General features: G+C 41.0%; 1 protein-coding gene and 1 long non-coding RNA gene across 5 annotated transcripts in view; one reads left to right on the top strand and one right to left on the bottom strand.

The window, feature by feature from the left end:
* Positions 1–8,618, top strand: part of LOC311262563 — a 71,049-nt gene extending 62,431 nt beyond the window's left edge. For both annotated transcript variants that reach the window (XR_014623275.1, XR_014623276.1), the window contains exon 4: positions 7,828–8,618. This is a non-coding gene — a long non-coding RNA (uncharacterized lncRNA). The remainder of the gene's footprint in view (positions 1–7,827) is intronic.
* LOC311262557 (nck-associated protein 5-like) overlaps positions 1–16,573 on the bottom strand; it is a 58,005-nt gene extending 41,432 nt beyond the window's left edge. For all 3 annotated transcript variants that reach the window (XM_084362046.1, XM_084362047.1, XM_084362048.1), the window contains exons 1-4: positions 16,444–16,573; positions 10,277–10,367; positions 7,904–8,071; positions 2,263–2,331 (exon numbers count right to left, since the gene is read on the bottom strand). In XM_084362046.1, coding sequence (XP_084218172.1) covers positions 2,263–2,331; positions 7,904–8,071; positions 10,277–10,367; positions 16,444–16,472 — 357 coding nt within the window. In that variant the 5' untranslated portion in view covers positions 16,473–16,573. The remainder of the gene's footprint in view (positions 1–2,262; positions 2,332–7,903; positions 8,072–10,276; positions 10,368–16,443) is intronic.
* Positions 16,574–16,909: the final 336 nt, after the last annotated feature.

The raw sequence follows: 16,909 nt of genomic DNA, 5'->3' as shown, positions 1-16,909 counted from the left end.
TTGGCCTCCTTTTTGCCTGATCCTGACGACACTTTTTTAAACAGCCTGTAAACACTGAGAAATCTGACTCTGTGAAGTAGCGAGTAACTAAATGTCAAGTTAATAAAGTGGAGAGGAAGGATGAAGTAGCAGAAAATGGAAATACTCAAGTAAAGTTCCTGAAAATTGAAGTTAAGAACAGTATTTAAGTAAATTGTACTTATTATTTCATCACTGGTTGTTTGAAATATTGACACATTTTTCATCTTTACCACAAATGAATATCAGTTTTCAGCCTCTCTGATTCCAATAATCGGTATCAGTCATGAAAAAGCCACATCGGTCGCCCCCTGTAGATAAAATCGTTATCCTGAATTTGTTTGGCCACAACAATCGACAGCTCTACTCGTCCATTTTCACTTTAAGTTTGCTGTCTCGTGTCTTTGTCACGTGTGTTCAGATCGCGGTGGTTTATTGTCACGTTTGCGCTGCTTTGAAGATTTTAATCATCAGCTCTGAGGCTGTTAAATTCCTCGACAGCAGCTGTGTTTTGTTTCAGTTTCACTTTTTTCTGCCTCCGGCTTCTCAGATGAATCCGTCGCCCTTGTTGTGAATATAAAACAGCAGCCGACTGAAAAGCCTTCTTTCCTACTTATTTTGATTTCTGAGGCGTGAGCATACATTATACCTTGACACCAGAATAATAACTATCTTTCCACTTTTGTGTGCCGCCAAAAAAGATTTCCCTCCACTCTCTTTCATCTTTCTATCAAAACGACTCGCCTCCGCTCATTCAGACCATGACAGGAAGCCTTCTGAAGAAAGATTAATGTGCATAATAAGACTGAAAAGCAGAAGAAGAGGAATGAATCCCACCGCAGAAACTCTCAAATTTCTGTCCTCAACCAGAATATGTTAAAGTCTCACGGGCAGCAATCTCCATGGTAACAAGGCCATTAGTAAAGCCTGCTATAAAAAAAAAAACACTAAAGTGGAGCAGCGGAGCCGGCTGGAGAGAAATGAAGGAGAGATGAGGAAAGAGGTGTGGAGACAATCAGAGGGATGCAGGAGCTGGAGTCGGTCCTCCTGAGCGCCGAGGCTCCTCCAGCTCCGATTCTCATATCGCCTCGAGCTCTGATGTCCGTCTGCTTCAATTAGAGAAGGTCCCGTCTCCTCGCCGTCCTCTGTGGACGTCGCTAGCGCCGCAGATAATAGACTCAGTGTGTATGTGTGTCACTGATGGTCATCTGATGGAGTCCTCAGTGACCACCTGATAACTGCGTCTGGCCTGAAGTTCAGAGAGTTCAACAGTTTGGGAAATTATTCACTTTTCTTTAAAGGGACGACACTGATACCACTCATATCTGCTGTTAGGTACCGTATGAGGAGCTGCAGGCAGGTTAGCCTAGCTAGCATTAAAACTGGAGGCAGAGGGGAACAGCTAGCTCTAGCACGGCGCTACACCGGGGCGAGAGGGTGCTGCAGCCATGTCGTTGATCTGTATCGTCCCAGTTAAGACCCCACAATCATTTTAGTGTCATTTGTTTTTGAATAAATACGTAAAAGTTACAAATAAACCAAGTATTTATGGAATAATAATAATAAAATAACTAAGATTGTGATGATTTATACCCCTAAAAGTTTTTCCGGATATTTTTTTTCCATGTGTGAAAACTTTTCAGGAGGTAAAAATGGTTTTTTTTGTGAAAACATTTTCTCTTATACATATTTTATGACTCAGTTTCACACATGAAAAACATTTTCTCTGGAAAGAAAACTACATTTTTCTCACTGAGGAACGTATCCTGGCACAACTGTTTTTCCCCACCAGTTCTCAAGTCATAAAAACAGAAGAGAAAGCTCCGACTTACATTTGTATTTTCATATCAAGTCGTAATTTCTTCCTGTCGGACATAATGTGTCGCGTGCTTTCATTGGCTTGAACCAGTAACATGATAGCTGATGTCTCATTATGATGATGTTCATATTTCCATGTCGCCACATTAAAGGCTGATGTGCATTAATGCAAACATAACAGACAAAGGTCAAACTGATAAAATAAAAATAAAACCTGCTTCAGGAGCTCATGAGGTTAATTATGAGTTTCATCTGACAGCACTGATATTTCTACTCAGCCTCAAATCTGCAAATCACAACTGACGTGAGAAACAACCGGCACGGATCGTTTCCAATACGAGATGAAATATAAATGTGTCTGTGTGAAGCTTCAGCGTGGAGACGAACACGGGGACACGTTTGATCTGGTGAAGCGTTCGCACTCACCTCGTCCAGACAGCGCTCGTACTGCTTCCTCTGATTGTCGTTCTCCATCGACAGAGCCGAGTTCTCCGCCTGAGCAGACAAAACACAGACAGATAAACTGCGTGAATTACTGTAATTACTTCTGAAAGAGATGCAGCGATATCTTAAAGGAAGCCGTCTGCCTGCAGCACCGGAGGATCTGCAGCTTCGCTGGAGGACGTTTTGTTTTTTTTCAGTCCTAAATGGACGATGCTTTAAATGTCAGACCTCCGACGTGTCTGAAGGCTCAGAGAGGTTCTCAGGTGTAATTCAATTACTGACAGAGGTTTTCACAGGGCAGGAGACACAAAGCATTCTGGGAACTCGCCTCGCCACTTAAATTATTAATCCAGTAAATCTTGAAGGCTTCCCGGGATGTCTTGCCTTCACCTGAGGCGCTGTGGGCAGCAGCAGGTTGGTAATCCGAACTAACCCGAGGTAGCCAGATCCTGATTTACATCCTGAGACCATAAACCACAGAAGAGTCTGGATGGTTCGACTCGGAGAGGAAACTTCAGAGAGCGTCTGAAAGGCCACAGATCAGCCTGAAGCCTTCTTGTGTTTAAAGGTCAGAAGAGTCCAAGAGTCTGAACTTTAAGTGTTTGAGCCTTTTATAGGACGTGTTGTCTGAGCTCGCACTCAATGTTCATCACACGAGCGTCACTGATGAACGTGTTGAACATTAAGCTGCTGCCAACGTACTTCACACAGAACAACGACCAGGGTTACTGCAATATTTACACTTCTTACTGTGAAATGAGGATTCACTTTGACCAAACCACGACTGTGCTAGTGAGTTTTATTTTGTTTATGTTGAGTTTGAATGAAGTTTGTTTTAGGATGAGTTAACGAGGCAGAAAAAGAGAGCGAGAGTTGGGAAATTAGGTGTAAAACAGTCTGATTTCTTCACATTTTGTGACTTTATTTTGTTTACTTAGTAGACAAAGCAGCGACGTCGCAGTTTTTACATCTCCCTGTTGAAACTACAGGGGTGTCAGACTCTCACCTCTTGATGTACAAAGTGGTGGACGTGCCGGGGCTAGCTGGTTAGCATGCTAACTTCAGTAGACACCTCTTTAACATAGACGCCTCTTTAGACGTCTCTTCACACTGTTGATAATTAAACATATCGTCATTTAACATGATTTTAACATTTTGCTCCTTTGGCTCTGATGCAGCGTGTAATCTGCAAAGTAACGAGTAACTAAAGTTAACAAATAAATGTAGTGGAGTAAAAAGTATAATATTTGCCTTCAAAATGTAGCAGAGTGGAAGTATAAAGTATACTCTAATCATGATAAAGTACATGCAGTACTTGAGTAAATGTACTTAGTTACACTCCATCACTGGATAGAGTATGAACACCAGATGCTACAGGCAGTTATAGCACATGTTGTGGTTCATGCAGTCGCCCCACAGGACTGGAATAAATTGGTAAGTAATAAATAATAAATAAATCCCCACAGGATCCTAATGAGCTGGTATTTTAAAAAAGCACTGACAGAAAACAAAAATATGAAGACCGTTGGAACAAATTAGGTAAGTAATTAATTAAGTAAAGTGTATTTAATAGAAAACGGTCACAAGGTGCTTCACAAATGAGATTAAATTAGACATCAAAACTGTAAAAACAGCAAAAGGAGGAAAAACAAAACAAATAAAAGCTTACAAATTAATTGACACCCATTAAAAACTGTAATGATTGAATAAAGCACCTGTGAGATATGAAACAAAGCTCAGCTGTCGAGTCTTTTGGCTCTAGTTGGTCGGATTAAGGTAAAAAGACATCAGTACTTCATGTCAGTGAGTAAATTCAGGCTTAAAATCTGGATTCAGACAAACTAAACTAATTTTTTTGGATCATCATAATGTAAAAGTGATCCTGGATGTAAACAGGGTGTAAATGTTTGGCAGCGTGCTCCTCCATCCTTGTTTCTGCAGAGTTAACATGGTCGATCTGCAGCGAGCGTCACATTAATCAGCACTTCAGGCTTCGCTGTTAAACTCCACTGAATAACACTGTTTGGTCGAGGAGCTCAGCGGATTCAGAAACACTCGGCGAGCTCAGTTTATTTGTATTATTTATCCTGTAACTCATATTTGCGCCTCTTAGAGCAACATTTTTTTTTTTTTTCATTTTCCACGGCAGGTTGTGCGGAAGGTACCCGAGTGTGCCGTAACGACTGGAGAGCAGTTTCCGGCTAAATGGAAAAGCTTGTAATGTCTCTCCAGCTCAGCGTTAAAGTTTAATTACAAATGTGGATAAAATAAAGGCAGCCACCATGAAGAGGGAGGCAGCGGCGTGAAAAAACCCCACGAACACACTCAGAGTGATCCATTAGGGTCAACAGAGTAGACAAGAAAATTGATGTAATTTAAGGAGGCACTTTATTCTGAAAGATCATCTCTAATGACGGAGCGGTTAGGAAAGACTTTCTTCGACTTTAAATATCACTGAAATGATGTTCAGTCGTTTCCAATAATCCAGCGAGCACTCACGCCGCTAATTACATGAACTTGAACATAATTAATGCGACGTTATCAGGAAGCAACATTAAAGGGTTTTCAGTCGATGCACATACGGTGATAATTACATGTGCTGCATGAAATCATTTATTAACATATTGATAAACTCACGGTGTGTTTGCTGTGTGTACGAGTTTTAATTTGAATCTGTCGGTTGGATTTTAATTTACAGGCGCGTAGAAGAGTCACTAATGTTGTTTTTCCTGTTACATCTGCCGGATTGGTTCTACTCGGTTTGACTCGGAGCGTTTCCACCACAAAGGGTCCGTTTTGTTCCCACGTGTCCTGGAAAACCTGGAAAATCTGGAATTGTTGACCAGTTTTCCAGTCCATGGAAAATGAGAGAAAAAGCAGAATGTCCAAATCTTGTGTTGTCCTGGAACATTATTTAAACTCCCCCAAACTACAAATTACAGTATGTTATTAGTACAGTAGTACACTTTTTATATTTTTTATACTTTGAAGGGACTTTGTCTAATTTTTTCTTTTGTATATTTACTGTTGCTCTTGAGGAAAGCAGCTCTTGGTTACTGGTGTTCATGCTCTTCAGTTATTGATGTTCAGGCAGCCGTGGATAATACACTGTGATTCACAAGAGAAAAAGTCATAGGGGTTATAAATTAATTAATTCAGGAACATATTAGTGTCTGATGTACCGGCTAGATCACCACTGGAAAAAAAAAAAAGTTTAGTAAAATTAGTGTTTCTGCAAGTGGAGTTTGGTGGCCATGGCAGGAGCGATTCAGGTTAAACAAAAAGGATTTTACTCTTTAACGAAACACTTTATCTCAGTAGGGACTCTTTACATAATGTGGTCAGACACGATCTGAGTCTGTCTGTAGCAAAACAAGCACTTTAAGTGGACTTGACTTGTGACCTGTGACGGTGCCAAGACAGATTACACACGAGGAGCTGCAGGCTGCATCGGTATTACTAAAAGAGGGCATATTGTGCTAATTTTCAGGTTCAGACTTTTATTCGGGGGTCCTAGTAGAAATAAAACACATTATTTTTCTCACATGGTGCCTTGCTGCAGCATCCCTCTTCACACTGTGTCTTGTTTTAGCTACGGAGTGAGACATCTTGCCTCTGTTCAATCTTTGGTGAGAGTTGTACATGTGCTTTACTTAACGGGCAGGATGTAGCCAATCAGTAGGGCGTGTCAGGCCAGGCAAGGTAGTGTGATCTAAAATAACCTAACTTTTGAACACAAGGTCATCAACTTCAAGATGAGGGACCTGGAAATGCAAAACTGTTAACTTATATCCGAGTTTGAGGACTCATCCTGCAGCACTTCCTACTGTAACAGTGTGTTACAGTATCATGTTGAACAGAGTAAAACAAGTAAACAAAGTGAAGTGTGTTTTCAGGTGTGTTTCACCTTTAGGCTACAGTGCAGTGTGATCAATAATGTGTGTGTGTGAGGCCTCCCAACAGATGGTGAGTCCCGCTACCTTTGAGCAGAGACGTTGCGACAGAGAGGCGTTCACTGGAACACTGACTACAAATGTTAACTACCCTGTCAGCATTTTAATTATCACCTCCTGGATATGAATAACTCCTTTGTCTCCTGCTCCTGTTTTCATTCCTGCCCCTCGGACGGATCTTCAGCATAATGGAGTCTCATTTTCTGAGATATTCAGCGAAGGACGGAGGCTTGAAGGAGCGCTGATTGCACTTGTTTGTTATCCACTCGTCTCGTGGTGTTTTCAGATGGAGCTGCCATGAATGACACATGACGGAGGATTCATTTATTTTTTAGAGATGCTTTTAATTTTGCATGCTGATATGAATTGATGGGTTTGTCTTCCACTGATCATTATGAGTTTACCTTAGGCAGCTGTTGAATTATTTTCGTGAATCCCAGATTTCCCTAATGGTTTTAAAAAGCCTAGCCGTCAGCTAGCAATTTTCAGCAAACAACATAGTCTGATACCACAAAAACAGCAATTTGGAGTGATAGCAGAGACGTCTGCGGCAGATTTCTGCAACGTGCGTGAAAGTTTTGATGAGGACCAGCAAGAAAAAGTTCAGATTTTACCGAGCGAGGGTTTGTCAAAGAGGCTGTTCACGTTTGGTATCAACATCCGTCCTGAGTGAGCCGATCATAAGGGGACAGCTCGAAGGAGAAGATTGTTTCAACTGATCCAGCCATATAATTAGTAATCACAATATCCCCAGACTCCCTTAACAAAAAGCACAATTTTAAGAGTTGCTCAGTGAGGACAATTCTTACAAACTTTGTGAGACTTTGCTATGACAGATTCAAAATCATTCATGTCTTTTTGTAACTTCGGCATCGCTTACAAAACATGATGTGGTTTCTTTTTTTTCTGCTTCTGTGTCTTAAGTGCGTCTTACCTGCCAACATTAATCAGCTGTTTCAACTAATTTCACCATTTACACTTCATTTATGAAAGAAGACGACATTTCATTGATGTAAAGATGTCAGATTGTACAAATACAGTAAATATTAACCAATATAAGCTACTCCTTTGACGCCCGTGGCAAAATTCCCCAGACTCCCTTTAAAAAACGCTCAATTTTGTGAGTTGTTGCGTGAGGAGAAACTTTATAAACTTTGTGAAATGCTTTTTATGACATATTCTTATTTATTTGGCCCTTTTTGTTAATTCGGCAAATGTTACATGAGGATATTTCTTTATCTGTGTAAAAAAAATGTATTTTTGTATCCATTTGTTCTTTACTTGCATATATAGAGAGGGGAAGTGTGGTCTGATCACAAGTTGTCACTTGAGACGCCAGTTGTGAACAGCCTCAAAGTGTTAGGGATGAATTAACACCATGCTTTTAATGAGTTTCTTTAATCCCTGTTAAATAAAGAAGAAACAAAACCATCATGTAACCAGTACAATTATATTGAGTCCTTGTAAAAACAGCCTCATGTGCTGTGTCCTTGAGCTGCTCTCTTATTTTAGTCTCCTTCGATTTCAGGTGAAAGACATTTAATTAAATAAAACATGTTTTACTCTCAATTTATCGATCAATCTTTCATTTCAGGGCTGAAAGGAGAGGACACAGGGAACGGAAACAGTGCTGAGGAAAGGTAAGAAGTGGACCGTGCAATCCACTTTACCTCCAGGGCTCGGAGTCGCTCTAGCAGGGGATTGCTGTCCTTCGAATTTTCCTCTGACCCTCCTCCACCGCCGCCGCCGGCCTCCGGCGAGGCGGGCCTCTCTGCCGCTGTGGCCGTCGGACCCTCCAGACTGTCCTGCTGCTTCCACATCTCCTCCAGGAGTTTGTCCTGAAATGCAGATGAAGAAATGAAGAATAACTTCTCATCTCCAGAGTGACTCATATATATTCATAAATGGAGACCACTTTCATTTCACCTCAATTAAACCAAGAGTTCAGTCTCATTGAGTTTATTTAAGAACGAGGAAGCAGCACAGTTACGGTTTCAGGTGTGAAGCAAACATATAACAATTTAAAACAAAGAACAAATGACGGGATCATAAAATATCTAAAATACTTTAATCACAATGTAAAAACATCCACAGTAACTAACAATCACTTCCAGTGCATCCAGAGACACCAGCTTAAAAAGCAAGTCTTGTTTCTAAAATAGAAATGTTAAATTTCAGTTTTTCCGACCAGTTGCTGAATTAAATGAGAAAGAATCAATATTTGTATTTGACTCAGCCTCAGAGATCTGACATGTGGTGATAGATGAGACATTCAGTGGCGTAGATTCTGACTTCAATCTCATTAAAAGATTTTTTTACTGCTGTTTTAAACTCATCAGTTGGAGGAGGATTCAATAAAACGGTGTATTTATGATTTAAACATGATATTGCTGCACATTTAATTTACATTTACTGGACTCAGCAGACTGACGCTGCACCAGAAGCAGCAAATCTTCCATTAAAAACACCAACAACTTGCTTTGCACTGCCTCATCTGAATGAACCTGAGCTGTTCAGCATTTGGGATTAAAGACACACACAGCTGGCCAAAGCAAACCTCACCGTCGAGGCTAACGGCTCAGTCGCCAGAATAAAAGTTGGCAATGTACGTCTCTGCAAATGGCGAACATGTTGAAAGTTGCTGGTTGTTAGTATAAAATTGGCAGAAAGCAGCTTGTGCAGCTCGATTAGGTTGTAAAAATACATTCGAGGAAAAGCTGCCCGACATTTCCAGTGTGTATTGTTCAGATGAATGAAGCTCGGAGTAACAGGTGGGTGAGATCAGCTGCATGGAGCCACTCTGACGCTCCGACTCATCTCTGAGTGCACTTTAACACAAAAACACAATGTAATGTAAAGATTGATCTCACGGTGCTTTTGTACAGCGGAGGATGATTCACATCTGTTCTTTATTTCAGGTACGACTCATCTTCTTTTCTTCATCTCGGGCTCTGATATATTATTTTCTCAGACTGCAGCTTCACGCTTGTTTTCCTGAGATTATCTGCTGAGATGTTTGTTTGCGATGTGATGTAATGCTGCATTATTTAACACTTTGCATTAATGATTAGTGTTGCCGAAACCAAATATTAATAAAGCCCGGACTCAAACAAAAGAGCGAGACGTATGGCAGCGTGAGACGGGGAAGATTTACTTACACAAGACTCATAAATAATTAGTGTTAGGGATTAGAAATCCTGTTTGCATTTGGTTTATGGTTTCATTAAATTTAATTAAATAATGAAATACATCAAAGCTGATCTGTGTCCTCGTCGTCACATTGTGAGGACTCGGCTCCATCTGGGGACACGAAGCAGGGTCCCGACCAGGGAGGCTAACGACGTATCGGTGAGGTTAAATTTTAAAACACTTTTTGAAGTAAACTTTCAGCTTTAACTTTCTGAAAACTGAAAAAAATGTTGGCATTGTACAGTCCTGCAAACCATCAATGTTCAAGTTTTTATGTTTCATACTTATGATATATGAGACTTTACGAGACCAGCCATGTTCTGTGTTTGCAGGGACAGAACCAGGAAAGCAAAAACAAGATTTTTTCCAAACCTTATCAAGTGTTTCCTGTGGCTAACCCTAACCAGATAATAAACACAGCGTTGTCATGACATAAAGTTAAAATTGAACATAAAGAAACAGGATTTCAGCAGAAATTAACTTAAATTTTGGAATATCAATGCTCATCCATCCCTTTTTTACTTCTCAATGTTAATAAATGGACATTAAACCTCAGTTAAACTGACTTTAAACCTTTGGTGACACCAAAGAAATGCATATTAAGTTAACGGATATTTAACGTTCGTCACAGGTGTAACGTAGCTTATCATACTGCTTTGAACCCAAACTGTGATCTTTACTGAACCTAAACAAGAAACTTCCTGTCACCTGACTTTGGATCTGCTTTCTGTGGAAACTTGATGAGAAGGATTTTGTATTTTGGCGTTTGTACTGCGACAGTTTGAAAGTGTGAAGTCGTATCACTCGTAGGTTGAGTATAAACATATATTGGAGCCTGCAGGTCCCTCTTGTACCTTGTATGCTTTCATGAGGTCCAGTGGGTCCACCTTGGGCCCCTCCAGTGAGTCCTGGTTCTGGAGAAGCGTTCGCACCGTCTCCTCCATGCTGCGTTCAAGAAGAAGACAAGAAAACTGGTCAGAGCCAAAGTACCAGAGACTCAAAGACTTCATAAAACATGATATTTACTCTGTAACAGTGAGAAAATACGTAGTTTGTTTAGTTCTTGTTCTCGTCAGACATCATATTAAAATTCACGTCGATCACCTCGGGAGTCCAGTGTTGATGGTGCTGATCAGCTCGTGTTTACGTCCGGATCACTGACCAGATTTACCTTCATGTAGTAGTTTATGACGAGCAGACGCTGAGTGCTGAAATTAACACCGGCTGCAGTACGATGTAATTTTTCCAGCTCGGTGGAAACAGTAATGAAGTCGATAATTGGATGCAAAGGTACAACTGAGAGGATGTGAAGCAGATAAACCTGTTGATGGAGTTTCACACGTTAAAGGGACATTTCACGAATTAATAACCATCCTCTGATCAGCTGCTCCTGACACCACCTGACCTCCAGTCTTCAGACTTTGACGCACCCAGAAACAATCACACCACGTCGACCGACAACAGGAAGCAGTTTAAAGTGGTGAGGATTTAATAATGTTACTAACAAACACCTCATCTATCAGATAAGGAAGTAAATCTGATGGTTAAATGTTATTTGATGAAAAGCAGAAAACCTCCAACATGTAGTTTGACATCAGTTTGTGTCTTCGTTTTTAATTCAACTTTAGGAGTTATTGAAATGAAAAACATGAATGATGTGTTGTACTGTGTAAACTTTAAATCTAGACAAAGATAGATAAACAAATGAAAACGTAAAACACTCTGGCTCTAACTCGCAGTAACCCATTAAAGGCCACCAGGGGGCAGCAGAGACAACATGTAAACACAACATTGACATATTATCAGAGAGAAATAGAAAATTCAACCTAAACAAACGTAAAGTTACAACATAAAGAAACATTCAGTTTTTAACGGATCTGTGGTTTTGCAGAAAATGGCTGACACTGATCCTGGTGATTAGACCAGAGCTGCATCAATAAGTCGATTTATGGATCAGTCGATCAAAAGGAAGTTTTGTTTCGACAGCTTCTTTAACTTTTCTTTGTCACTTATGACAGTCAATGAAGGTGTTTTTTGGGTTTTGGATTATTTGTTGGACAAAAGAAGCAACTTGAAGCAACACTTTGAGCATTTTATTGACTCAAACATTAGTTTTCTTATTTTTTGTGTGAACTCACATCGTGTTTTAACTCTTCCACGTATTCATAAGGCTTCAGAACGTGAAACCACAGCTGACATTTGTTTGTTTCCTCTGTGTCGCTGTCGTCCTGCCTTGTGATCCTGTAATCGTTTCCCCTCTGAGCCGTCGCTACATGCTCGACAGACACTGAGCATGTTTCTCCATAATGTTGAGCGCGGTGACATTTTGCTCTGTCGCTTCCACAGCAGCTTTCCTCCTGTTTGATGCACGTGGCTCGGCCATTAGCGCCGACTGCTGACTGGTAACACCATCGGCTTCCTGCCCCTGAGTCAGCGCCGCTGACCCGAAACAAACCCGACTAAGTGAAAACAGCGGGGAGGAGGGATACTGGACTCTCTCTCTGAGTTTAAAGTCCAGAAAAAGTCAAACTGATCTCATCATGAGGTGTTTCTCCTTAAAGCTCCGGCTCATCACGCCGGCTCTTCAGGGAGTCGCATCAGATTCCTGTTAAAATTCATGTTATTCTGTGTCATATTTCATTCATTGCCTCCACTGTTTCCATCTCTCGCCCCATGCTGCTCTCCTGGTTCTGGACATTTGAGTGGAGGCTGACCACACGAGTCCTCAGCTCAGAGTGAGTCTCTCTGTGTTCGTGACTGGGCACTGAAGGTAAACTGGGTCTCTTGGTCTCTGTGGACTGTGTGGGAAATAACGAGAAGCTGAGTGCTCTCAAGAAAAACAACCTCCCTAACGAGCAGCCTCGTCCTCTCAGGCCGCAGACAGCCGACAGGACAGACGTCTGCGGTCTGACTCGTCCTCTGCCTTCAACCGAATCTCAGAAGTGCTGCCGAATGAACATTTTTGGGACCTGGATGTGGCAAAACGCTGCAGTGTGGTGCTCACCACATGTAAAACTCTCATAGCTGAACACTCAGTGACTGAAGAAAAGGACCTTTATGTGTCAAAGTGGTGGAAAAGCTCCTGCGGTGTCGTATTGGAGGTGAATCTCTTTTTTGAATATTGCCGTTTTGTTCAACAACACAACATCATCTTCACAGATTAACACAGTTTTAGTGACTTTCAAAGCGTGAATTAAATCTGTAGCAGTAAAAAGCTAATGTTAGACTATAAACAGACGACATCACGGTCACGTGAATTAAACGTCACCACCACTAAGCTGTAAAGTCAGAGTAGGAATAGTTTGTAACTAGAGTCGGCCTGTAAAGACGGACTAGTGAGTAGACGAGTCTCCGAGTTTGCTGTGATGACGTTTAATGTCCCCGACAACCTCTGAAGTCTCAGTTAGACACTTGTTAGCAACACACGTAACAGCTTTATAATTAAATTGTGGGACATTTAATGATGTATTTTATGTTGTAGGCATGAAAATATCTTAACAGACCTTATTTAAAAATCACAGACTTTGAGACGAGGGAACCGAATGTTCACAAACGTTAACTGATTTCCAGGTTTCAGGACTACAGATGACACCACTGTGATCCTAACCGTGTAATTTTGCCCGTGTGTGCGATAATGTCTCAGTTTTTTAGACACTTTATTCTTTATACAGGAAATATCACCCGTGGTCGTTTCCCCACTGACCTCCTGCCGACTTCCACCTCCCACGTGCTCTCATGCATGTGTTGACTGTATGTATATGAGCTCCAGTGAGTCTGTATACTGTAGATGAAGGGACCCTTTAATTCTCACCAGAGGGCTTTCTGCTGCTCTGTGACATTTAACCACAGGCTACACTTTACAGAGCTCATCATGCACCACGAGGAATGAATGAATGAATGAATGAATGAATGAGTGGATGAGTGGCCTAGTTTCCTTCCTCCAGTGACGACTGAGCCGAACACGAGCACCTCGCTGCTTCTCTCCTGAAGGCGTTTTCTTCTCTCCTCTATTATTTACGGCACGTTGACATAATTAGGTTTATTTAAACATGAAATCCTTAAAGACAAACACTATTATTCATCATATAAACTCTCTCAGCTGTCACCGCGACGACTAATGTATCCATAATCATCCTACATGTTGAAAGAAAATTATTTATTACAGTCAGATATTATTAAATACTTTCCACTTCCCACAGTCTTAAGAGAGAAATGAGAACTGTACGTTTCAGTAATGAGTGAGTCAGCTGTATATTTTACTGTTTAGCTGCTATTTTCTGCACCCACTGACTGCTGCACAGTCACTGTTACTGTAGTTTATTCAAGGACTTACAATCACACAGAAGACAGAAGAAGAGATCTGCTTTTAAAAGCTTGTTTAACATCAACTACTGTACGTATCATTTCTGTAGCAAAACTAAGTGATATCAGAGTTAATGTGCATCAGACAGAAGCACTGAGAGCAAGTTTCAATGTTTAAATCCGTGAAGATGCTTAAGTGAAACTACGTAAAGACGAAATGATCTGTTCCTTTTGTTCTCGATCATTTTGTGTGAGTAAAAAAGTGTTTTGAAACTTCAAATCAATCTTACAGTACATGATTGTGTTGGTGTGAGTTTACAAAGCAGTCAGAGAAACTTCGAGGTAAAAATACCTCATTACTGTACTCAAGTACATGTTTCAGGTATCTGTACTTTACTTGAGTATTTATTTCTCTGACAGCTTTTGACTTCTCTCTACATCTGAACACAAATATCTGAACTTTCTCCTCCTCACATTTTCAAAACAGCCTTGTTACTTTAGTTTGATGCATTTGAGGGGAATTATGGATTATTTTTATTTCACGTCATCAGTGCACGAGACAAAACAAAGACGTAAGAAGACGTAAACAGACAGAGAGGGAGACTGGAATGGGGAGAAAAGGCGTGTTAGTGTCTCGTATCTGCAGAGATTTTCTTATTTTCTCTCTTTGTTGCTGCTCAGGACACTTTACCAACCCAACATGTGGCTATTTGACGTCCTGGGAATGAGACTCAACAATCAACTATCTTTGTGGTGCGTTCAGGAACAGCTGGGACAAATCCTACTGACTCTACCTTTAACTTTAATAGTCTTTGAATTATATTAATATGACGTGAGCTTCAGTTAGCTTTGACCACAAATGTCCTTCAGAGGGAGACTTTTACTCTGATACTCTGAGTACATTTCAGAGCCTGTACTCGATTACTTCTACTGGAGTAAAGAAGCTGAATCAGTACTTCTACTTTTAAGTATCTGAACCTCTGCTGGAGGAGAGACTGTGTGGACTTCTGCTTCACAGATGTTTTCATGTGGAAAATATCTAAAATCGGTGAGGTTGTTCTGTAAATAAAGACCCCTTCAGGGTCGTCTGAGTTCAGTTTTTAAAGGCAATTTACCAGAAAATTAAGATTTTTTTAAAATCATAAGTAAGGGTTTGCTTTAATGAGACGCTGCATGTGACAAGATTAAATGGACCAAAAAATATAAGAGAATGAAGCGATTTAAACAAAACATGCAATTTAGTCAAAACCACGATTTAGCAGAGTTTTTATATTTTTATGTTTTTTCTTTTTCAGTTATAAGTTTTAGTGACACGTCAACTTCTTCACAAGCCTGGTTTGTAGTTTTCCTGAATATGAAGCTCAGATATCTTCAGCATGTCAGAGGAGAATTAACTTAACGCCTCATCTCATCTCACACCTGGCTGAACACATGCAGACGGGACTGAACCTGCATCAGGAGGAGGCAGCAGCAGTTGGCTGGACATAATGTGTGGTTATTATTTCCTTTTATCGCACGCTGGGAGGAAAAGATCGATGAGTTGGACACAATGAGAGGCCCTCGCAGCAGAGGGTCGACACTTCAGATCCAGTTCTAGTGTCGGTGCTCCAATAAAACTGAGTGGGTTCTGTCTTTATACGGCGATCCCGACATGCAGCGGGCTCTCAGGTTAATGAAAATCTTGGATGTCGACAAAAAAAGCTGAGCCGTTCATCACATCTGGTGTTTGATTGATGTGTGCGACGCATTAAGTTTGATGCTCGTTTGGATGATTTGTCATTGAGTTGACTGGCTTTTAAGATATAAGGTCCGATGATGGAGGGGAGACTGTTTGAAAAATGTAACCTCACAGTGTCTTTTTTAAGTGTTTTCATTGAATAAACAACAAAGTAGTGACATTTTATTTGGACATTTTTCAACCCTGAAACTGGCTCCTGCACTTCTCTCACAGGTTGACCGGATTCATGGTTGTTCACCAACTGGGCAAGAAAATATAATATAACTACTATCTGGATAAATGTCGTACAGCTGACAATAAAAGTAAACTGATAAATTAGAGTAGTTTCCAGATTATCTGACAGTCGCCAATGAAATTATCTTGTTTTTAGTCCAAACACGCGCTAAAATGTAGCCTAGTTTGAGATGTTAGCTTGTTTAACCTGCGCTAACAACATTTTTATGCTTTTCCTAGCTAGCTCATAACCCTGTGGGCTAATTTAAAGCTGCACTAATTATATATGCAAGTAATTGAGTTTATTCCACTACATCAAAACGCCCTCAACACTGTCTGACTGTTGATGGAGAGACTAAAAACAAGGATCACAGTTGATGCAGCAGAACCTGAAATAGCTTCTTCTTCTCCCTTTTCAAAAGCTGGCGCCTACATTACCCAAAATGCAATTCATCTGATTCAGGTGTGTCGTGTCAGTGGTGGATAATGTAGCCCGGGGCCTCAGTGAGTAACAGAGGTCTGGTTAACTCACTTCTTCTCCACACTACTGGACTTTTTTCATTTTACAGACTCGTAGTCTTCAGCTTTATTCACACACACAGTCGTCCTCCAGAAGATCTGTAAACACTCTCTGAAGCGTTAAATCGATTGAGGTCCCCTTCAGACGTCAGTGTTCGATTTAAAAATCCTCTGTCAGGTTCTGGTATGAACTGTGCGGCTGTCTGTCGGTGGTGTGGAGGTGGAGGTGGAGGTGGAGGAGGAGTTTACCTGGAGAAGTGCTGCTGCAGTGTCACCATCTGCTGCCCACCCTGCTGAGACGTCGCCCTCTCCCTTCTCTCCACGCCCAGATGTTGTTTGTTCTCCAGCTGGGGGATTATTATTATGGATCAGCGTCGATGGCGTAGCTGCAGGGGAGACGAGTAAACACAGTTAGTTTGTTGTTAATCTTCCGCGTTATAATCCCACTGAAGATTTCAAGGATACAGTACATCTGTTCGCTCTCTCCTCGCCTGATAAAAGGACAGTTTGTCAGCAAGTTTACTTCAGGAGCTTCTCATCTCCTCACACACACTGTGGGTCTGAATCAGCCTCGACATGTGTGTTTTCCTCCCAGCTGACAGGTCGTGAGTCACATAAACTGCCTGCTCAGGACATTCAAACAGGACCGAGGGGTGAACTTGTCATTGTTGGACCAAATACCTGCATAACTATGAAAATCAAGGCTGCCCTCATG

The sequence above is a fragment of the Pagrus pagrus genome (assembly GCF_965226575.1).
Source record: "Pagrus pagrus genome assembly, chromosome: 9".
Lineage (NCBI taxonomy): Eukaryota > Metazoa > Chordata > Actinopteri > Spariformes > Sparidae > Pagrus > Pagrus pagrus.
Note: the sequence above shows the minus strand (reverse complement) of the source record. Positions and strands in the feature narration are given on the sequence as shown.